At 37.6% G+C, this 25,247-nt stretch overlaps 1 protein-coding gene across 2 annotated transcripts in view; it reads left to right on the forward strand.

Annotated features, from left to right (window-relative positions):
* The window catches only part of FAM172A (family with sequence similarity 172 member A), a 434,833-nt gene that overhangs the window by 266,180 nt on the left and 143,406 nt on the right, over nucleotides 1-25,247 (forward strand). For both annotated transcript variants that reach the window (XM_044265562.1, XM_044265569.1), the window contains 2 exons: nucleotides 15,254-15,370; nucleotides 23,525-23,609. In XM_044265562.1, the coding sequence (XP_044121497.1) occupies nucleotides 15,254-15,370; nucleotides 23,525-23,609 (202 nt within the window). The remainder of the gene's footprint in view (nucleotides 1-15,253; nucleotides 15,371-23,524; nucleotides 23,610-25,247) is intronic.

Below are 25,247 nucleotides of genomic sequence, written 5' to 3' on the forward strand. Positions count from 1 at the left end.
AATGTTTCCACATTCATTTCCATAGTAAGGCAGTATCTGCATGAAGGAACCAGTTTGACTGACTTTACCTACCATATTGACCAGAAAAAGAACAAAACAACAGCCATTTAGTCCACAGAATTAAAGCAGTTTATGTGTACAAACTACCATGATGGCCTATCACCCCCAAAACTTGCATAAGAGTATGTCACCGTGGAGCCTATAGTATTACAAGGAGATATAGCACTAGGACAAATAACCAAGGACCTCATGGCAATCATGCCTTTAGGCAGTGTGGAGTGGCATAGAATAAAGGAGAAGCATTATCATTTGTGGAATTTGGGGTTACAGCTAAGGCAATCCCATGTCTTTTGGAACTAGGGGCTGCATGTGAGTTTTTTCATTTTTTTCTCATCTATACAGAAAGGAACTGGACTAGGTAATTTCTGATGTCCCTAACAACTTTCCATTCTTCACTTCAATATTATAGGTAGAGCCATATCAGCATTAATTAATATTTACTGGTTTCTGTAAACTGTGATAAAGTCATTCTTTTCTGTAAAACACCATAAGAGCTATAACTGCAATGTATTCATGACTATTCGAATGTATGTCTTAAGGCATTAGGGTCTAACTCATCCACTCCCACAGGCCATTAAAAAGTGGTATCAATATCAAATTAACAACTAGAAACATTTGATTCAAGTACTGGAAAATTCAGCATTGAGTTCTTGTCTTTTTCTGTGTGAGGAGGAAAATGACTAATAAATCATAGTACGTTCTGGTGGTTACGTAGGAAGAGACAGACTTAGGGAAGCTGACAACTTAGTGACAGAAAGTAGTATGGTAGATTTCATCATGACACCCACAATGAGGAATGGCAGGTTGGGTTCTTGTGAAAGGGGCTTAGGATCAGAACTATGGAAATTCAACATTTGTTCCTCATGCCTATGCATTGTCTTCTTTTGTGCTGTATCTGTGGCAGTATCTTTTTCCCCCTGTCTTGTTACACTCCTGATTATGATAACCTTCGCTACAAGGAGTCACTGTTTCTTTTTCACTGAAGATTTCTTCTTTTAACTTCTCTTGAATGTCATTCATAGGCCTCCCTTCAGACACATTGTTGTTTTGTTGATATTTGACCTCCATTCTCTCATACATATATGTCTAGGAGGACCACATAGAAAGTACCGACTGACCCCTTCCCTTTCGCCTTATCTCTTCAATAAAGTTTTTCTGAAAGCACTTTTCTTGTTCGTCCATTTCCGCACCATGTCTGTTTCATTTATAATCTCATTACATGAAACCTATGTGTAATTCTGTTTTGTACATTTTCTTTTATATTATTCACACTCAGGAAAGTAGTGTAAGAATTTCAGTCTGTAGTGCTGTCAGTCTGTCACCTTTCATGCACTACTCTAAAAATTCAAAAATTCAAATGAAGTAATTTACCCTGATATGAAACAGTGACATATAATTGAATTTCTAAATTAGTGAACTCCTGACTCCTTTTTACATCTTTGCCATTTTATAGGATTTCATACTGGCTAAACTGGCTACTTAACAAAAGGTGTGATGCAACAAAAATTCTGCCTCCTACTATAATAAATACTGATGCTTATTAAACATCATGCACTGCGCCTAGTATATTTACTTTAGATTTCTTGCAGTTTGGGTTATTTCATACTCATGAAACAGAGGCAGTATTTAATGATAGTGAAATATAGAGCCTAAATCACTGCCTCAAAGAATGGAATCTCCCCCAAAGAAGTGCTGGTGAACAGACACATGAAGGAAAATGGAATTTTTTAAAAAATAGCCCAGAGAATAATTCTCCTTCATTCACACATCAGGCCTTCCTCGGTATAAATTTTTCACTGCCATCTTGCATCAGAGCTGTCATCAGATGTCTAAATGATAGGTTTCAGGGTTCTCCTCTTCCTGTTAGTGATCTGAAGTGCTACTCCAGCGTTTTCCATTACAGTGGATATTGATAGAGGACACTTGGTATATAGCAACTGTTGTTTACAGTTCACTAGTATATGAACTCAGAAGTGCTCTTTTACTGCATATGGTATATGTGTATGTGCTCTATCTGTGAAATGAAGATATAGCCATATACATAGAGGTAAATAGCTACTTTCGTTCCAAACCCATCTTTTCTTCCACTTAATGTTTATATGGTTTTGTGCAGTAAATACAATCCTAGAAAGTCCTATCTCAGATGCATTTATTTCAAATTATTTGAACAGACTGACTTACTTTATCACTTCAGAAATGTGAGATGGGCTTTCATAAGAAAAATGACTCCAACATATAATCAGAATCATATTTTAAAATCCCAACTTAAAGGATTGTCCTCTGTTTGTTGGTCAGTAGAGTGCATTTAAACAGCCCTCATAAGTAGTTAGTTGAATAGAAATTTCTTCCAGCAACAGTATTCACTTGAATGTTTAAGCAGGCACACAAGTTCCAAGTACTTAGCATAAGCTCCCAGGTAGAAGAGCCATCTGGAGATTCTTGTTCAAATATTTTCAAACAATGGAGGAAGTCTGTGACTTATTCTTAGTATAATGATGCCACTTTTCCCTTAAAAATGGGTATTAGCCTCTTCCCAATGTTTGGTAACTCTAATAACCCACAGTTGATTAACACATCCTGTTTTAAGAATATTTAGGTGGTCTTGCTTTCCTGTATCACCAGGTCAATGCCTACGTTGGAATCTAAAAGTAAGAGCCCCCCCCCTCCAATTTATGCCACACATCTTTGCATAAACCTGAGCCCTGCATTTGGAGAAATATGATCAAATGAAGATTACCCTCCATTTCCAGAAGCAAAAGACTCAGAACCATCTCAGGACTCAGAGTAACTAAGATCTGGAAAGAATCAAAATCTTAATTGTTTTTATTCAGTCCCCAAATTCATACAGCTCAGTCTTTATCTTCTTTATATCATAAAGGCTGAGATTTGAAAAGCCAACCTAACTGCTTTTACAGTGAAACCTCTCTGTTGATGCTCACCCTTCCTTTTCCCCTACCAATACCATCAGGTTTAAGTTTATCGTGGCAGACATTAAATGACTACTGCATACTTTATTTAAAGCTTGGAATTATTCTGCATTCAGATTTGAAACCACAAGGATACCTTGCTTTATCTGACATATATATTTCATTTGAAATCCAGGAAATCAAATCATTCCCAACGGAGTTGTAAGATAATTTTGAAATTTTGTGATTTTTATGTCTTTATGCTTTTTAATAGTCAGTGTGTCTTCATATTTTGACTTTGTGTTTTTCCCTTATAATCTTTAAGGGGGATAATGCAAAATTTGACAAGATAGATAATATGGTATTAAATTATGAGAGATCAAAAATCCAAGAGGGGCGCCTGGGTGGCTCAGTGGGTTAAGCCACTGCCTTCGGCTCAGGTCATGATCTCAGAGTCCTGGGATCGAGCCCCGCATCAGGCTCTCTGCTCAGCAGGGAGCCTGCTTCCCTCCTCTCTCTCTGCCTGCCTCTCTGCCTGCCTGTGATCTCTGTCAAATAAATAAACAAATAAAATCTTAAAAAAAAAATCCAAGAGAAATGTACTTGATCTCAGAGATATTAGTGAGTTAAATCATAGTGCAATTTTGAGTACAGTAAAGTGTCAGGCAGATTGGAAGGACGATTTAGATTTTTTTTTTAAAGATTTTATTTATTTGAGAAAAAGAACACCGAGGGAGAGAGAGAAGTGGGACTCCCCACTGAGCAGGGAACCAAACGTGGGGCTCCATCCCAGGACCATGAAATCATGACCTGAGCCAAAGGCAGATAGATGTTTAACTGACTGAGCCCACCCAGGTGCCCCTAGGACAATTTAGATTTAAACGGACAATTTCAGTTATGGCCTGTGGTGGATACACTGCCCAGTTGCTCCTTCAGAAAAGGATGTGTTGCCCCAACTCTTGGGAGTGCTTTCAGCAGACAGCTTTCAGCTGTCAACCCCTTCAAGGATTGCCTTGGCTTTTGTGGGGCCCATATTCAAAGACAGAACAGTATGGGAGATTAAAGGCCAATCCATCTGGGCCCAGCTTGGAAAGACTCTGAAAGGTCATTCTAGGTCCAGAGCTTCCCTGGAGTTGTACAAGATTGTCATTAGACCTCCATCTTAACCTGACTTCTCTCTCTCTGCCCATTCCTGCTCTGTTTCCCACCCACCCTCACCCGATGTCCCTGCCACCTTCCTCAGATGTTGATTGTAAGAACACTCCTTTGTGAACATCCTGTGTGCTAAATTCCATGTCAGAGTCTGTTTCCTTGGGAACCCAACCTATGATATGGTCGATTTCTAAATACACCAAACCAGACATCACTCTAACTCATTAGCCATCACTTTACCCGATCTAGTCCATTTCTGTGGATAGCATCTCTGTTCATTCCACATATAGTTTCTGAGCACCTGTGATACGTCAGTCATTGGAGTGGTGATGTGTTACTGACCTGGCAAATATGATCTTGCCCTCATGGAGCCTACATCTCAGTGGGAAAGAAAGACTGTGAACAAAGCATTACCAGTGTAACAAGTATTTCCAAAGTGAATACGTAAAGTGTTATATACAGATAGCTATGATGTAAGAACATGGGATTTGGAGTTAAAAGATCTAGCAGTGCCACTTAATAACTCTGTGAATATGGGCAAGTCACTGACTTTCTCTAAACAGCAATTTCCTCATCTAAAAAACAGGTACATAATCCCTCAACTACTTAAAAAGAAATTGTTCCGTCTAATGAAATCATCTTTCTGTAAGTACTCGGAATATTAAAGGGCTCTAAGAACTGATCGGAACGTGCCTTCCATCCTAAATTGTGAATTCTTCCCAAAGGTCAGAAATTTTGTTTTCCTCAACCTTGTAGTAATAGTGCTTTACCTAAAACAGTTGGTAAATTAGAATATCGCTTTCCCTGCTAGTGCTAGGTAACAGGGTATACAGTTTTCAAAATATATTGAAAACGGGATAGGCAATTGAAACCTTTTTTTTTACAAAAACCTGAATTTTAACGAAAATATTATGAAAGGTATAACATAACTGAAAACTTTAGTAAAATGTCAAATACAGCAGACATCTATGTGGAAGTTCAGAGCAAAGATTTCTTTTTTTCCAGGTCTCAGGAGGTATAATTGATGACTGAAAATTGTATATATTTAAGGTATACAACCTGATAACCTTGATATCTGCATACATTGTGTAATATTCACCACAGCCAGGTCAGGCAACATATCCATCACCTCACACCTAACTAATGTAAAGCCTTTTAAGAAAAATTTGTTAATTAACACAATCTCCAATACTCTGTTTATCTACTATATATCTTTGGGGCAGGAAACCTTATCTCTTTACCTTTCTTTTTCCCCAAACCAAAATAAAATCGTATGCTTTAAAATTTAAGGGTATTAACACTTTCCCAAGTGGATGCCTATTCCTTGCCTCTGCCTGACCTGATGAAATCTTTTGCCGCAAGTTTTTAAACTGTTCAGTGATTGACAAATTCTGTATATATGGTAGTATTTCTAGCACTTACCAATTGATCAGGGCTCTTAAGTGATTTTTAAACTAAGTGCTGTGAACATGCTTATGACTTACTTGCATCAGAAACATCTCTGGGTATATAATATACATGGGCTTTACTAAGTTTTCTCATTTTTCCATCTAAGACTCTGTATAGTCCCCCGTTAAACATCTCCTTTGTAAGCCTGGCAGTGTTTCTTTTTTTGGACTGGCAGTGTTTAGTTCTTATCTACATGTTTACAATATATCCCCTTCCTATATGTTCATTGTAATTTTTATAGAATATCTTGCCTGCTTGTGATCAGCCTTATAACATTACATAATAAAACATTTTAATCAAATAAGTCACCTTGATGAATCCTTACACTGCTTTATTAATATATGACCTCTTTTATTTTTCCCTTGTAATTAACGTGCTATTTTCTTGATTGATGACGTTTTTCCGACTGTTGCCTTTATTCTCTCATTGTATGTTTTTGTAAAGCACTGGTCTTCTCTTCCAGTTCCTGGATTGTCAGTCGCTTAATATTTGTTTTTTTCTTTCTTTTTTTCTTTTAAATCTTCCTTGCCTATGCTTTTTTTGTCACTGAAGGAGCCAGCACGTGCCAGCATAGTCCAGGCAGGAAAGGAAAAGGAAGTTATTACTGCTCTCTCCTGGCCGCCTGCAATACTAAATCATAACTTGCCATTCCCTAACTGGTGGCTGGAGACTTATCTTCATAAATACATGTGACCCAAGAAGTTTCAGTTTACATACCCTATCCCTTGGGGTTCTTGCCTGTGGAGAGCCTTTTCCTTCCTGAAATTAGACAAAGGTTGTAAGAATTGAAGCTGGGGCTTCAAAGCACAGGAAAAGAGAATGTTGTCTTATCCTGTTGCTACAGTGGGGCTCCAGCTGGCCATGTTTATCTACCCAGGGTGTGAAGCTGCGTGTCCATCTGTGAGGGGCTCAGCGCAGTGCTCAGGCTTGCCCTTAAATTTTGAACTTAGGAACTTCTGGAAGGATTTCTTGTGTGTTTTCCTACATGGTTATTTTTATAGTGACAGCTCTAGAGCTTTGGGGTATATGCTTAAATTGTTAAGCATTGAAACTTTGTAAGATTTACCCGTTCACTAGAGTAACATTTAACTTCTGTTATACTTACATAAACAATGACCATATAATTTACCATCCAAACCAGAACACATTTAACAGTGGAAAGGGACACTATTAATAATATGCCAGATCCATGGTTATAAACCAGGAGTGTCCTGGGCTAACTAGAATGTATAATCATCCTATGTGTACCTAATTATTTTCTTTACAAACATTTAAGCGAGCCCAAATCACTTTGCGTAATTTAAGAGGCGGAGGAGGGGATGCAGTAATTGTCTGACACGTAACTGCTTTGTGAACTGTGCAAATGTGGATGTCACTGAAGAGTACATAGATGCCATATTTGAAAGAAGAACAGATTTTGGAAATTAAAAATGAGTGTCAAGGTAATAATGATAGTAGCTGACAATATTGATTGCTCACATGCTTTATGTCTGTTATCCTTCAGCAATCTTACGAGGCGAGTACTACTATTATTCCCATTTTTGTTTTCTTATAATGATAACCAAAAATTAAAGCTTAAGGACATGGAACTCCAAAGCTTACACATGCTTTAAACTACAACACTATAGTTCTTAATTCTGGACATATTTTATATCTCTGTGATTATCTTTTTTAAAATGAAGTCAGCTATACTCCTTCTACATAGGAAACAAAGTGGTGAGGGGACTCTGTGCCAGCTTGGCACTGCTAAGCCATGGTTCCATGCTTTGTTGCTGGCCCATAGAATTCTGAAAGGGTTCACTAATGGCAGGAAACTAGAGCTGACACAGTATGGCTTCAACAATTCTGCTTTAATTTTTAAGCACAGAGTGCTATTGCAGGTCTAGTATTCTGATTACAAGATTTTAAACAAACACAATAATTACCTCTTTCTTTTTCCCCTTTATGGACCTGTGTCTTTTTTAAAAACAGTATTTGTCATTAAATGTATTCTTTTTTTTTTTAATATATATTCTAAGGTAAGCTTCTGTTACCTTCTACACTGAGAAAGGGGAATGCACAAGTTTACAAATATGGAGTAGTTTGCATTGTGTGCTTTTATGGTATCTATTATAATTGTGTACTGTGCGCCAAGTCCTCCACTAGTCACTTTATATTCAGTTCAGCTCACAATAAGTCTGTGATTTAAGTGTATTTATCATCTCCCTCTTAACCTGTGATGAAATTGAGACCCAGAAAAGTTGAAGTAATCCACTCAAAGTATCATTATTGGAAGTGGCAGAACAGGGATTTGAACCCAGAGAATCTGATTCCAAAGTCCTTGAACCTAACTACTGCATTCCTTATGAAGACTGCTTACTTGAAAGTTTCTACTTCCAAAGAATAATAATAATAATAATAATGATGATGATGATGGAGAGAAAGAGAAGTGAATGCAGATTAGAAATGTGAATTGTGAGTAGCATGTGAGAGCTGAATGTCATACTTGTCTGGATTTCCTGCTGGGCAGTTTAGTCCTCATATTTCATCTACTGAAGTGTGTGTATTTCATAGTAATCACTGGAGGTGCTTCAAGAGCCTTGGGTGACAGGACCAAGGTTTTAATATTGTGGCAAAAGAGGTATGTTCTGTGAATAGCGCACTATTGGGATTGACAGGTACAAAAGAAGCTTCAAGAAGACATTAACAGGAAAGACTCTGCCAAACCCAGTGTCGGCTGATTAGTCATCTTGGCCCAGTGTACACTTTCAACCCAGTGGGCCTGATAGCACACAGGGCAGTGTGCCATGAGCCAGGAGATGTACAGGCACAGATGTAAAGTGATGGGAGAGGTTTGTGGTAAAGGGGCATCGTTTGTCTAACTACATAAATAGTACACCCCAGTAGAAGCACTGAGTGTCGGTATAATCTGCATGACAAAAATTTGAAAAAGTACCACCTTTTCATACTTTTCAAACCTTTGAAATGACTTAATCTGAAATCTTAACTCTAGGAACTCTAGAGGGAGCTAATCTATTTATAGACACACACACATACACACACACACATTTTTAAAGACATCTCAAACCTCAACTGTGCTATTAACCAGACTGATGATTCATTCATGCTCATGCAGTAGTAATGATCCTCAGATTTATATATGTACAGTAGTGTCAGATCCTAATCTGATGGAAACATGCATTATTTGATTTTCTTTCAGAATATTCTTTCCTGTACAAGTGATTCACATGCTCTAACCCTCAGAGTGCATATGTGTAACACATGTCAGAATTTTGAAGGAAGGTAATGACTTTTGCTGATGAAAGACATTAAAACATTTCCCTCGAAAACATGCTTAAAGCATGCATGCTAATATAGATATGGGCCTGTATGCACATATATATACACCTTGCCCCAACCCACACTGCCTTCTTTCAGGAGGGCCCCTTGGACTTTAAAATGTAAGACAATTTATTCTGAATCCTATAACTGCTCAGCCAAAAATACAGGAAAATGAAATTATTCGCTTCTTTTAGGTTAGTGTCAAGGCAAACTCAATGCAGGGTTCACTTCTTTAGGTTGAGAGTATTGAACCTAGGATTGGGTTGGATTCATAATTTCCAAAACCCAAGACCCTCCACTAGAGACATGAAACTACCTCCAAAGGCTCATGGAAGAGCATCCTCTTAACATCACTATCTCCCTGCCTTCGGAAGCTTATCTAATAAGCTAAGACAAGTGGACAGCAAATTTTTAACTTAATTTCGTGAAAGTAAAAGAGTCTTTGTTATTTCCTTTCCTAAAAGTAGTTCACTATAGATTTGTAGAGGAAGTGAAATAGGGGCACCTGGGTGGCCTAGTAGGTTAAACTTCCTGCTCTTGATTTCGGCTCAGGTCATGATCTCAGGGTCCTGGGATCAAGTCTTGCATTGGGCTCTGCTGCACTCAGCGTGGATTCTGCTTCTCCCTCTCCCTCTCCTCCTCCTCTCTTTCTCTCTCACTGTCATTCTCTCAAATAAATAAATAAATAAGATCTTCCAAAAATAGAAAGGACTGAAGTAGTTACAGAAAGGGAATTAAGAAACTTCTAGGGGGACATGAAGCATTTAGATTTGGCCAGATATTTCTGTGAAGATAGTAGGCGGGTGCTCCATTTGAAGGCCTTGAAGAGAGCGTGGCGAGGCAAGTTAGGTGGATGGAAACGGTCTGTGGAATTTCAGGAGAGAGAAAGTAGCAGGAAGGGCTGGCCAGTAGTGCACCTGGAGGGAAGCACATTTGGATGCTGCTGACTCTGGCCTTCCCATACCATCTCTCTGGTGCCCTGCCCTTCATCTCACCAAATACTCTTGGGCCCTGAGGAGCTCTCTTATTTTGTTACAGTTACTTAATGTTTAAAATGTTACTCTGGAAGAAAACAAATAATACTAGGAGATTTTTTTTCCTCTCAACTTCAACTCCCATCAAAAAGTTTAATAGTTGGGGTGCCTGGGTGGCTCAGTGGGTTAAAGCCTCTGCCTTTGGCTCAGGTCATGATCCCAAGGTCCTGGGATCGAGCCCCGCATCGGGCTCTCTGCTTGGCAGGGAGCCTGCTTCCCTTCCTCTCTCTTTGCCTGCCTCTCTGCCTACTTGTGATCTCTGACTGTCAAATAAGTAATAAATAAAATCTTTTAAAAAAGTTTAATAGTAAGATGAGCCTGCATACAGATGGTATATGTTTTTAATCTGTTCAAAGTACTTCATATTTATTGGGTTAGTGGAACTTTTGTCAGACTAGTAACATGCAGTGCACAGAAGGAATGAGCAGATTAATTGTGTAGATGCTAAGGTGAGAGGACTGTGAAGAGATAGATCGCACTAAGAAGGGGAAACAATAATATCGGTGACAGCAGCACATACTTTGTATTAATTCTCAAATCATCAATATGATTTATGGAAATATGTAGCTTGCCCTCTTATCCTAGACATCATTTTATTTTAGAACTGTAATTATATTTAAATGCTGTTGATAGTCTGGTTTTGCACATGACTGATTTCTATCTTGGTATGATTTTTATAATTCCAACACACCTTACCGATATGGATTTGGATTTTTTTAAATAGTTTTTTAAATGTCCAAATCAGGGGCACCTGGGTGGCTCAGCCATTTAAGCATCTGCCTCCCAGTAAGGTTATGATCCCAGAGTCCTGGGATGGAGCTCCCCACTTGGCAGGGGGTCTGCTTCTCCCTCTGCCTCTCCCCCTACTCATGCCCTCTCTCTCACACTCTCTCTCAAATAAATAAATAAAATCTGTGGTGCCTGGGTGGCTCAGTTATTAATCGACTGCCTTCAGCTTGGATCATGATCCCAGAGTCCTGGGATCTAGGCCTGCATCGGGCTCTCTGCTTAGCAAGATGCCTGCTTCTCCCACTCCCACTCCCTCTGCTTGTGTTCCCTATCTGGGTATGTCTCTCTCTGTCTGAAATACTATAAAGAAAAGGGAATTAATCAAATGAGTTCATTTATGTAAGAGTAGTATGATATATTACTGAAAAATGGACCCCATGTGACACATATGAAAGAACACAGGACTGCAGAGACCAGGACAATTCAGAGTTGTGTGGCCCTTAACCAGTTTCTCAGCCTCCACAGATGGGAAAAATAACACAAGTTTTACATACATTTTAATATTATTTCAGAATAAAATAAGAATGATGATGTATTCATTTTGAAATTTGTGAGGCGCTACTCAGATGTCAATGTTATACACACAATATATAACATTATTTTGTTTGTGAAAACAAAAAATATTTTAATTATAATTTTATCAGGTATAACTTACCAAGCCATGAAACTTTCAGAAGTTGATGTCTGGGATATCAGTTTTTTTGTCACTTTTATTCAAATACTGATACCATACTGAAGACATTATAACAAAAAATGGGAGGTCATCCTTTATTTTTGAAAGATTGGTATAGGTGTAAAACTGATCTTCATTGTTTGAAGACTTTACTTGGTAGTACTCCATAGTTCACTCAAGAATACATGGAGACATGGAAATCACGGGTCTTACTATTTTTAGTCACTAAAATTCCTTTAAGAATCTAATGAAAGCTAAGGGTCCTCTTCCAGAAAAATATTCCTATCATCTGCAGATAGATTTTGCAAGGAATTTCAAAGGGGTTCATATCCATGGATCCTAGTAAAAACCACATCTTCACCTTCGATTGAAGTATAGTAGACTTAGGAGATTTCAGTAGACTTTAGTGTAATGGTCTCCTCCCTTCCAGATTTCTGTTTTCCAGATTATCATAGCCTTCTCTTAAAGACTATTATAGAACAATATATAGAAGTTTTCCTGCCCAGCTGCACCTCCACCCATTCTGTATTCTATCTAGCATCTGTCTCTTAAACAGTCTTCGTTCCTGCATTCAGTCTACCCCCCATTGCGTTCCCCAACATTCTCTTTAAGATGTGATTTATTTATTTGAGAGAGAGAGAGTGCATATAAGCAGGGGAAGGGGCAAAGGGAGAGGAGAAGCAGACTCCCCACTGAGCAGGGAGACTGATGTGGGGCTCCATCCCAGGACTCTGGGATTCTGACCTGAGGCGAAGGCAGGCGCTTAATCGACTGAGCCACCCAGGTATCCCTTTTCCCCAGCATTCTTCATCAGTGCTCACTCCCAGGGGAGGCAGTAAGAGAGGGAAGCGCTCTAAACCAAGCTAACAAATACAAAAAGCAGAGGCTCTGGGCAGAAATGGAAGCTGCAAGTAGGTAGCAGCAAGGCTGGAATAGTCTGAAAAACCAAACTATTGAGATGTTTACCAATTTACAGTTCTACCAATCCTAAACATCAAACATATGAAATTATGTTTGTAAAGATTTATTTATTTATATATTTAGTTAATTTAGAGAGAGGGAGAGCACAAGAGCAGGAGAGGCAGAAGGAGTGGAAGAGAAAATCTCAAGCAGACTCCATGCTGAGTGTGGAGCTGGACACAGGGCCTGATCCCAGGACCCTGAGATCATGACCTGAGCTAAAACCATAAGTCAGACACTTAGTGGACTACACTACCCAGGCACCCCAAATATTTGAAATTCTTTGTACAGGGTTCATTTGTAGACAGCTTTTTATTGAGATTCTCCAAAATTTGACCATTCTCCACCTCTAATAATATAATATGAAAGTGATTTTTAAACTGTAAAGGATTAAAAATCCTGTAGGGAATATCCTGTTGGATTATGACATGATTGGATGTGATGTGAAGAAAAGTTGCACAGCATCACATCCACTGCATGAAATGTCAGCCAGATGGAAGAACAGACCAAAGGTTTTTTTCCTCTTATAGTCCATCTAACAACTGTGTATTTTTCCAACTTTGTAGAATTTTAATTCTCAGATTTTTCTGCTTTTGCAGTACATCCTTAGCCTATTTGAGTCTTAATTTGATGTCATTTCACAAATGGCTCTCGATACTCTGTCTTCAGATACAACCAGCTTACATAAGTCAGCATATGTTCACAACAACCACAACAAAATCCAGGGCAAATATTTAAAAATGCAGACATATTCATAGAATACCAGAAGAGCATGCTCTTATTTTGTAACTTTAGCAACAATCGCTCTAGATCTCTAAAAGTGTTACTTTTAGAAAATGAGAGTAAGGACGTGTAAGTTCTTCATGAGCCAGGTGTAGTCACTATTTTGGAATTTCGAGTTTTATTATCAAATGTTGGTTTAAGTTTTTATATTCTAGTGCCAACATGATCCATGACTATCTTTTCTTCGAGGTAGCTTTAGTTTTTTTATTATTTTAATTTGAGTACTTTTGACACAGTGTTACGCCAGTTTCAGGTGTACAATGTAGTGATTTGACAAGTTTATACATTATGCTATGCTCACCACAAGTGTGGCTGCCATCTGTCCCATTGCATCGCTATTACAATATCATTGACTGTATTCCTTATGCTGTGCTTTTTATTCCCATAACTTACTCATTCCATAACTGGAGGCCTATAGCTCTCTCTCCCCTTTACCCATTTTGCCCAACCCCCCACTCCCCTCTCCTCAGTTTTTATATCCCTCCCCTCTGTTCTGATTCTGCTTTTTGTTTGTTTATTCATTTTTTTTTAGATTCCATTTATGAGTGGATTCATTTGGTATTTGGCTCTCTCAGTCTGACTTATTTACTTATTTCACTTATCATAATACCTTCTAGGTCCACCCGTGTCATCTCAAATGGCACAGTGTCCTCCTTTTTTATGGATGACAATCTATTTTTAAAATAAAATCTAGGAGAAGGTAGCAAACTACTTAATAATGAATGTGAGGTATTGAATTAGAGTATTATTTTGTGCTTTTAAAAGTATTATTGATATTGCAAGGTGAATTTTTGCAGTAATATTATGATGCTGATAAGCAACATTGATTTTAAGATTTCTACATTTTATAAGCGTAAAACAAAAGGCCCAAATATTTAAGGTGTGGAAATTCTGCTGAAGCAGCATTAACAGTGAATTAGATTCCCATTAAGTGGTGTTCAGTGAGAGGGGATGTGCATATGCAGGGTTTGAAGAAATGTACAAGAAAGAGAAACATTTTTCATTCAGAATGCCAACAGGCTTCATTTGGTATCAGAAGCCTGGCTTTCAGTGTTCACTGTGTGAGCTATCATCACCACTCAGGTTTCTCACTTTCTTAAAATGCAGTAATATACTTTTGATAGACAATTCAGAGAAATTAATAGCAAATGATAGAGAAATTGCTCTTTTCTAGGGGGAGAAAAGACATTTGATGCAGAGAAACAATGAGGACATGGCTAGGAAATTTAAGGCTACTACGTACTATATTTTCAGTGTATTTTTTATTAAGCTTTCATCTGCTTGTGTCAAATTAGAGTCCCTCGTCTTAGCAGATTAAAACCTTTTTTGATCCTTTTGATATGGAACTGTTATTTTTCACTTTTCTTTATCTTGCAGACCCACTGATAAATTCTTCAGTTTCTTCAGGCCACGTGTCCTCTTTTAAATTTTAGAACCATTGAATTTTAGAGAAACAGCATTCTAAAGAAAGAAGTTAGAGTGTAATACTGTAGTTTGTCGACATAAAGAAATACATTAGAAAGCAAAATGATCTTGATAGGCTTTGAAGAGAAAGATCTTTGTGGGCATTTAAAACACCAAGGAATTACAAGGCCACGTTGAAGAGCACATTAGTTAAATTGAAGGAGTCGAAGCAAGATACCTTTCATTACTGACATGCCATCTACTGAAAAGAAGTAGAAGTTAGTCCGAAGTAGCTAACAGTGAGCCCTGGGTACTAACTTCCCTGAAGCACTGAAATAGGAAGGGGTGGAAGAAAGTTGTGAAAGAAACCCTCAGGGATTCCTCCTTTTTTCCCCTGTGATCCCTTTAATCCTTGAATTGTCAAACCACATGGAAAATAATAGAGCTGTGCAGTTCTGAGACTTAAGTGATATTATCTTTTTAAAAGAAAATATTAGGTCTTTTCACATCTCTGGACAGGAACAGGGCATGCATTTGGTGTAGAAAAGAGTAACCTGAAGCAAGAGATGCATGTTGTTTTTTCGGTTTTAATGTATTATTATCTATGGCTAAGCAGGCTGCACCCAGTAAAAAAAAAAAAAATTACAACCCATATTTTACTATTCTGTTATTTTTTATTTATTTTATTATTTTTTATATATTTTTTTCCTTTTTGAAAACAGATGATTCAACGAGAAGCAGATGTAAAAAGTAAGGTAACCGCCGTGGCGCTTACAGACTCTGTTCACAACGTGTGGCATCAAGAAGCGGGCAAAACGATTCGAGAATGGATGAGAGAGGTGAGATGAGATTTTTTCAGTGACCAGATGAATGAGTGTGAGCCTTTATCTCTTGCACCCCCACCAATTTATATCATCTCCCGCCCCCAGACTCCCTTTCTAGAGGCAGAACATTTAGTGAGAAGAGAAAAAGTAGACATGGTTGAAATACTAAAAGAAAACCCTTCTGAAGAACAAACGTGTTCGGAAAGCCCTTCTCCCTCTTTGGGCATTCTGTAGAATGTTATCTATGCATGCAGTATACGGTAGCGACTTCATTGGAAGAAGGTCATGATCTGTTAGGAGATATTATTCCCTGAGTTTTAATTTTTCCACCAGCCATTTAGCATTGGTGCTGCCCACTGACAAGAAAGAAGCATAAGGTACCATTGGTTCTCATCCTTTCCTTGAAAGGTGATCAGTATGTGCCACTCTTAAACGGGTTGGCTCAATACTGCCAGGAGCGGGAGAAGTAAAAAGCTGAAACAGTGTTTCGTCAGACTGAACATGGGGCTCTGAGAAACCCAAGGGCTGGTCATAGTCCAGCCTCAGGCTAAGCTTCTTTTCACCCTTCCTAGGGCTGGTGAGCCTGAAAATGATCATGACTTACTGAACATGCTCCCATTTTTTTTTTTTAAACTTTCAGCCCATTATTGCTTTTACTTTGGTTGTAGATGTACAGCTGAAACTTCTTTTTTATTTCTGTTTACCTTTCCGATATTGTAAGTAATTGACATCATCCACACCATGCTTTATCAGTTGTTTGGTCAGATCATATATTTCTATAAATGAGAACTAGTTGACCTTCCTGATTTTCTCCCACTCTCTCTTGATAGAATACCCAGATATTTATCCAGCTGGCCTCTCACCATAGGTATGGTGGGTAACTTCTAACCAGCCCTTACAATGCACTGTAAGGACCAAAGAGTTAATGTTTGGAAAGAGTTTTGAATAAATAGGACTAAGCTGTATAATCCCATAATGGAATAATCATAATATTACCAGTCTGTTTTCACTGTCATTATTATCCATTAGAAAAGGTACATTCAGGGGCACCTGGGTGGCTCAGTGGGTTAAGCCACTGCCTTCGGCTCGGGTCATGATCTCAGGGTCCTGGGATCGAGTCCTGCATTGGGCTCTCTGCTCAGCAGGGAGCCTGCTTCCTCCTCTCTCTCTCTCTCTCTGCCTGCCTCTATGCTTACTTGTGATCTCTGTCAAATGAATAAATAAAATCTTTAAAAAAAAAAAAGAAAAGATACATTCATCATGCAAAAGTATAGAATGTATTTACTCCAGTCCTCATAATATTATAAATACATAATAAAGGTCAGCTTTTAATCTGTTCTAACATCCTGGTGTTTTCTGACCACGTTGCTTTGCATAGTTTTCCTTTCACAGTTTATCTACATCCTCAATGGTCTTTTCCAAGGGCCTATTTTTTTTTTTTCCAAGAGAAATTTTGCATATTTCCTACCTATACATCTTTCTTGGTTTTTATCTGTCCAAGTGGATATGTAAACAGCTCCCAGCATTATACAAAGTAGTAAGGTTGAATAAATGCACCTTTTCCCCACATATAACCAATATGGAATTTACTGTTTGCCCAAACTAGAAATACCCTGGTTCATCATGTTTGAATTGGGAATTCTTCATGTCTCATTCCAGGTGGCACATATAGCAAAATTTATTTAGGTTTATTTCTTTTATAAAAATTTGTATTCAAATTCCAGTTAGTTAACATACAGTGTTATATTAGTTTCAGGTGTACCATAGAGTGATTCAGTGTTTCCATACATCATCTGCTGCTCATCATGACAAGTGCCCTCCTTAATCCCCATCACCTGTTTACCCCATTCCCCCCACCGACCTCCCTCTGGTAACCATCAGTTTGTTCTCTGTAGTAGATTTGGTTCTTTACCCTTTGTAACTAAGACTGGACTAATGCCACCTTCAAAAATGAGAATATATTTGTGCATTTTTTTACATTAACTGAAATAGACAATAATTGAATTCCTCTTAATTCAATGAAAGCTCTCATTAATTTCTTTGCAAGTATAGCTTTTATAAATATTTTTAATATTATATAATTTTATAAACGACCTACTTCTTGAATAGTTCTTTTATTCCCTCAGTTATGCCTGAGGCATGAAACAGCATGAAGAGTTTTTTATTATGACATACCAAAATTCAGATCCCCAACTCTATCACTTACCTAACTCTGTAATCTTGGGTACATTGTTTAATCTCTTTGAGATTCATTTTTTTCATCTATGAAATCTAATACTTGCCTTGCAGATATGGTTGGGAAATAACATATGAAAAGAAACAGCATGGGGGTATCCGGGTGGCTCAGTCATTAAGCATCTGGCTTCAGCTCAGGTCATGATCCCAGGGTCCTGGGATTGAGCCCTGCATCAGGCTCCCTGCTCATCGAGAAGCCTACTTCTCCCTCTCCCAATCCCCCTGCTTGTGTTCCCTCTCTCACTGTCTCTCTCTCTATCAAATAAATAAGTAAAATCTTCACAAAAAAAGAGGAAACAGCATGGACATGGGCATTGTAAGGAAATTCAATAAATCATAGCTCTCACTGTTGTTACCTTCTTGGCCCCCAAGTAACATAAAATATATTGATTGTATTCTTTTATCTTATGGATGATTTCCATTATTTCTATTTTCAAAATATCTTACCAAAGGGTAGTAATTCAGACCAAGGAGTAGGAAGAACTGGGTTTTGATAACGATTCTAGCTTAGTCATTCACTGGGTAAAGGAGTAACTGACAGCTAACATATCCCAGGTACTCTACACTAAGGCTTATTGTCTTGGGAAAGCCATTCCATCATTCTGAGCCTGCTTCTTAATTGTGAGTTAGAGATAATCATTCCTATTCCATCTACTTTGTGAACTATTATGAGAATCAGAGGTGACAACCAAGAAGAAAATCCCTTGAAAAGCAAATGGCACTTCATAAAAAAATAAAATGCATTGTTATAAAAAACAGAACAAAACAAAACAAAACACTGTGGTATCCCAGAGATAAAAATTAGTAGATCGGGGCACCTGGGTGGCTCAGTGGGTTAAAGCCTCTGCCTTTGGCTCAGGTCATGGTCTCAGGGTCCTGGGATCAAGCCCCGCATCGGGCTCTCTGCTTGGCAGGGAGCCTGCTTCCTCCCTCTCTCTGTCTGCCTCTCTGCCTACTTGTGATCTCTGTCTGTCAAATAAATAAATAAATCTTTTTAAAAAAAATTAGTAGATCACCAAAGATAGAGCTTTAAAATTATCCCCGCTCAGGGAGCCTCTCTAAAACAAGAAGAGAAAGGGAGACTATGGGAGCCTATGCCAGATATCCTTGTAGGAACGCCCCAAAATGTGTGACCCCCCCCATAGAGAATTTAGTGTAGTTTGGCAAGATTAAAATCTAGTGTTTGTTTCCAGCACTTAGGATAAAACTCTGACCCCTTTTCTTTCCCCATTTTTAGTCTCTGTCCACTCTCTAAGACCCCTTGAAATAAAGAAGAACAAACAGTCCTGGGTTCAATAAATAGAAAGATCTGTTGTCTTGAGCAGGAGTGTTGGGAGGGGGTTGTGGAAGGGTAACTTGTGTCCCTCAGCATCCCATTTCCTACCACTACCTACTCCGGCTTTCATTGGAGTCAGCTCAAAATCTGAGATATTTTGCAAATTTGTCAAGAAAAACAGTTTAGCTAAACTATAATGTTGTCCATAAAAATAGTAAGTCTGGCTGCAGATGAAGCCTCAGTGTTTTGGGCCTCTTAATGATTAGCTCCAATATTTGACCAAATACCACTTCAAACTTGGAAGTCAGACAGGGTTCAGATTGCCCAGTCATTCTTATTATACTGCAAATTTGTAAAACTCCTTTTTGTTCTGTAAGCATATTTAAGTTAATTTGATCAAGGTATCGATGTTAACTATTCATCTACTATAAAAAGCTGATATACTTTTTTAAATGTCAGCAATTAGCAAACAGAAGGTTAAGTACTATATTCTTATATTACTTATATAGTATTAAAAGAAAAATCTCTTTAAAAAAAAAAAAAGAAAGGAAGGAAGGAAGGAAGAAAGAAAGCAAGTCAGAGAGGGCTACTTTTGGCAATTACTCTGAGTGAAAACTACTCCCAAGCAAAAGACCAAGCATACATACTTCACCATGACTCATGAGGAAAGGTACAAAATAGCCTAAGGCAGATCCTAAGAGACCCGTCCTTCCTCCAGCTCCAGGACTGTAAAATGGATAAGGGTGGACATGCAGGACTTTATGCTAGGTGAAATAAAAAACCAGACACAGAATGAAAAATACCACAGATCACATGATTACATATGGAATCCAAAAAGTTTGAATACATAGAGAAGAGAATAGTGGTTACCAGTGGGGTAAATAGGGAGATGTTGATCAAAGGGTACAAAGTTGCATTTATGAAGAATGCATAAGTGTAGATGTATGGCATTATGACTATATTCAGTACTGAATTGAATATTGTAAATTGGCCGAGAGAATAGATTGCATGTTCTATCACAGCACACACACACACACATACACACACACACACACAGAGTAACTATGTGAGGAAATAATTAGCTCGACAGCATTAATCATTTCATGATGTATATGTGTATCAAATCATCATGTTGTACACCTTAAATACATAGTTTAAAAAAAAAAAAAAGGCTGATTGGGTAAATGTCATTTCCTGACATATCCCTGGCCTCTGAAAGTCTCCAAGCAAGCCAGATTTATGGTTCTACATAACTGTTGTGAACCCTTACCCAGCATCATGAGTTCGGAGTGGCAGTCCCCAAAATACAACCCAGTAAATCGTAGTTGTTCTTGTCTGAGGACACGATGCCTTCCATTTTGAAGCTCTATCTCTGAGGCATTGGTGGATCTCAGACAAATGAAATAAAAATGAGTAAGAGCCTAAATTCAACCAGGACAGCAAATATATCTCAAAATACCTTATATAGGATACCTACTATGTATTTTTCTCTCTAAACATAGTACACTAAGTTTTCATCTTCTTATTAAAAATTTTAATCCGTCTCATATCTGCACTAAAACACTGTTCACCCTTGGTTCAAAGGTCAAAGAGGGCCACTCAGCACTATGGCCTACAGGCCCTTCTAGTCTATGTTAATAGTTCCCAACATTTTGGGTTTCACAAAGAAGACAATTTACAACCACAAAATAACTGTTTAAGTTTGTAATTTCAGAATTAAAAGACCTTTAATTGAGAACACATAACTCTAAGAAACACTATGTAGCACATGTTTTGCCCCTCATACCCAGAGAAACTTTAATTCCATTATCCATCTCAAATTCTTGGCTCTGGCCAAGGGCTTCTTTCTGCTTGTGGCTGGGATGAGACGGGGCTACATCTGAGGCTCAGACATACTCTCTTGATATCTAGGACTGCATGCCTTGCTGTTCACTCAGGGCATCTGAGAATAAGATCTCCAGGGGTTTGGGACACATTCCAGCATGATTTGACTTTAGGTAGGGCTTTCCTCATCAGCTGCCTCTGTTGCCTTCCTGGACACTATGCCAGTGTTCATCTCAACTGAAGAACTGGGATCGGGACAGATGGAGTCACTGAGAAGAGGGATAGAATAAACATTAGAAAAACAGAAAGAGATGTGGTTTTTAAACTAGAGAAATGCATCAGAATAGGAAGTTGGATTTGATGCAGTGGAATTTCAGATTAGTTTCAGATTAAATTCATGGGTAAGGGCTGTACATCTTTATCATATTTCTTTCTTTTCTTGTATTTCTCAGCACATTTATGTTATTTTATTTTGTTATACTCTGTCATGAGGCAAGCATTTTTATCTTGCTCCGCCCCTTTCTCTATATATTTTTCCCAGGGGGATGAAAATGTTACATACACATGTACACACATGTACATGACACTCATCAAACTTATGATATCAAGCCTTTACAATCCTACACAGGCACTTTGTCATTCCAGAGAACTTTTGGCCATATTCACCTTAAAGGGTGTTTATTTCTATCCTATTTTTATGGGAAATCAAAGCCTAAACATCTGCCTAGATAAAAATTGAAATTTCAGACTCGTAAATGTTAACCTTTCTTTTGCTTTAAATGTTTGAGTTAAAGGTGACCTGGATAAAATCCATTTTATTCAGCTTTTTAAAGTCAGTGATAACGAGCTAGAAAATGATTAATTGCCAACATATTGTAATGTACCATCATTTTTATTAATACTAGAAATATTGTATAAGATGCAGTTTTACATAAGTGAGGTGTAGGTGAGCAGTATTAAGACTGACATATCACCTGGGTAATAGCCGACTTTCATCAGATTTGGAGGTACTACTAGAATGAATAATAATTAAAATATATACCTAATCGCTGCCTGTCTGTCGGTAGTGCTAATTGCTGTCATTGAAAAGACTGAATTGTTTAAGAGAAAGAGAGAAAAAGAGAAAGTCATTCTTCATTGACGCTATCTCCCTGTATCATTGGGAGCCTATTTTTAGTACCTATAGAAGTCATGATTTTTGAATTTATTAGGGTCTGTGATGAATGATAAAACAAATCATCCATTTACATATCTTGACACTGCTTTGGAGAATACTTATTTCTTACAAGCAAGTGTCACATTGTATATAAAAGCTGGCTAATTGTGTGCTAATCTTCTGCATTATCTAGAACTCTGTGATGTGGTATTCTATCAATAGTAATATTAATTTTACTTACTTCAGATATATAAAATATCTCTCTGAAATCGTATTTCTTTTATAATTTCTGCTCTCTCACATTGTATAATTTTTGCATTCAACTGCTAATTAAGATTAGGAGTGCAGATTATAGAATACATATTCACTTTAAACCATCAACCTTTTGTAATACATAAAAATACTAATATTTTATCCATTTTAAATGTAAAAAGAAAGAAAGCATTTAAGAACATTACTAGATGTTGTGTTTGTTTTCATGGTTTTTTTTTTTTTTCCACACAGTTCAATAGTTTCATTGATCTACTGTTTCTTACAAAAATCTGCCATGCTTTGTGAACTTCACTTTCTAATCTCATACAGCAACCCTTCCTTTATGTTATTCCTGCTCTCCGTGGTCCCAGAACAGTAGGGTTGCCTTGACAAATCTATTCAAAAGCCATTCCTCGGCCTTTATTGGTGGGGACTGGGGCCTTTGAAATTCTCTCCTCACTGCAACACAGCTGACATCTTCTTCCAGACAGAATGAATTAAGGAAATACAATAAGACACTTGATCTACCAGTCAAGGATCTTTCCACAGTGAGGACGGATTCCATGGTGCACAACCAGGGCAGCAAGCATCTAAAAATACACAATACATGCTTGTTTACCAGAATAGCAATCAGCGATTTTTCCAACATGATTGATAGGATGATTTCTTTTAAAATAAAATCTGTCTAGAAATGCAGAGTGTGTGTGTGTGTGTGTGTGTGTGTGTTAGAACTTTTTAAAAAGCCATATGATGTTAATCACATTTTTTAAGCCAGCCTTTAAATACAGATTTTTAAATGCATGGAAAGGATATACATTATTTTTATTTCATTTGTCTGAGTGGTAAGTCATCATTATCCTAAAGATTGATTTTAATATTGAAGGCTTTGTGTCCTCAAACACACAGCTACAATTCACTATGTTGTGTTTCTTTTGAACTACTTGATATAGCCTTCTTTGAACAAGGCTGAAGTAAAAAAGGAAAGAAAGCATGTTTAAGGAGTAACTACAAAATTTATTTCTTCTAGTATTACTGAGACAAAGACTGTAGTTTAAAAATAAAACTATTCTTTCACATGATCAAATTAATATTTATTTCCATCTTAAAGTTAAAAATGGATGTCCTTTTCTGTTTCCCTTAATTATAATCTTAGCCTTTTCTTATAAACACATCATTGTTCATAGGTTACGTGTCTTCCTAATATCAGCACAGATAATTTGCTGAATTGTCAAAGATAAACTTTTTTCCACAGCCACAGTGGTCATGAATAATACTGTTTATATAAGAAAATCTTTTACAGTGCATGGAAAATAAATTGGATATACTTCTAGTGTCGATTATATAGGATAAATTAATCTCTACAGCCTAAAAAGTTTATCTTGGTTTAAAAATGTTTCAACAGAAAATTGTCTCTCTTGCATTGCAGAATTGTTGTAATTGGGTCTCTAGCTCAGAACCATTAGACACATCAGTGGAATCCATGCTGCCCGATTGTCCCCGAGTCTCAGCAGGTATGTGTTTGATGAGAGATGTATGGGGTTTTTTTAGGGTGAAAAAATATGGTAATGAAATGTGGAATTCTATTTTGTGAATTAAGCATGTTGTTCTGCCTTGAATCTTTGAATGAATTATTGGTAACATACGGCATGGGTCTGATCTCCTACCAGAAATTTGTTGAGTGACTGAAAATAGTAACTAACACATTCAGTGAAGATGAATAGGTGAAGCAATTTGAGAGTAATGTAGACAGTTGCTGCTAAAGCTTTGGGAGACAAGATGTACATAAATAAAAGGTCGATTAAGACAAGGACTAGGTAGCAAAGCAGGATCTCTGAAAATTTGTCTTGCATTGAATACCAACTCAAGGATACAACGGGCAGTCAAGGCTATGAGTTCAGAGAGGTGAGATTGGTGTGGCCTAGAGTCTTTAAAAATATTTTTCACGCAGAAGATTTTGTCTGGACCTTGTGCATATGGTAGGATATGGATTCTAGAAAGATGTGCAGGATTGACATTTTAGGCAAAAGAAACAGAGCAACGTAAGGAATAAGGGCTGGAATGGATCTGAAAGTGTTCATGGGAAACAAAGGCAAGATGGGCCTGCCTCTTGAAAGAGGGGGAGTGGGGAGTACCTCAGGAAGCAAGTGGGCTTAGGAAGACAGTTGAAGGATAGAATGGCTTTCCAGCCTACAGACTTTGTACTTCAGTCTCTGATCTCTAGAGAAGAGGAGTGACATTTTTGGCTGCTTTTGGATTTTGGCTTTCACAATTCCCAGCCAGTTTGGATGGTAAACACAGAATGAGCAGTGGTATCTGGTTATGGCTGCAGAACAGAAATGGGCTTGCTTTACCCAGAGATGTCAGAGACTGAGCAGAAGTTTTGAGCATGAACTACTCCATACAAAAATCATAGGAGGGGGGGGCACCTGGGTGGCTCAGTGGGTTAAGCCTCTGTATTCGGTTCAGGTCACGATCTCAGGGTCCTGGGATCAAGCCCCACATTGGGTTCCCTGCTCAGCAGAGAGCCTGCTTCCCCCGCTTCTCTCTGCCTGCCTGTCTACTTGTGATCTATCTCTCTGTCAAATAAACAAATAAAACCTTTGGAAAAAAAAAAAGAAAAGTCATAGGAGGTAGTTGATTACTAAGCCTTTAGAGTTGCAGACATGTCTACATATTTGAAGGAAATAATTTGGAGAATAGTTCAAATTTTAGGTAAAGAACAATTACTGTTAACTATGTTTCATTATCACTAATACCTAAACTTGAATTCAGCTTCACTATCATTATAGCTAAACTTTTCAGGTCTTTTGGTTAAGAAACATATATGCTACTCTAAAAATATGTATAAATATATTTAAATATATAAATATATACACACATGTGTGTATGTATATGTATTACATATGTTTTATAACATATAATACATTACATATACATATATAATATATGTGTATTAAATAATTAATTATTTTTATTAGCAGTAGTTATGCTTTATAAAATCACTGAGAATGCTGAATTAGTGAGTACAGGGTTAGGTTCCTACAAGCTTCTGACCACAATGTTTTCATCAACCAACCAATATATAACCTTGCTTTATAGATTGAATGTCTCTATTTAAAGACACCTTATTTAATAGATATTGTTGATTC

The sequence above is a fragment of the Neovison vison genome, chromosome 1 (genome assembly GCF_020171115.1).
Source record: "Neovison vison isolate M4711 chromosome 1, ASM_NN_V1, whole genome shotgun sequence".
Lineage (NCBI taxonomy): Eukaryota > Metazoa > Chordata > Mammalia > Carnivora > Mustelidae > Neogale > Neogale vison.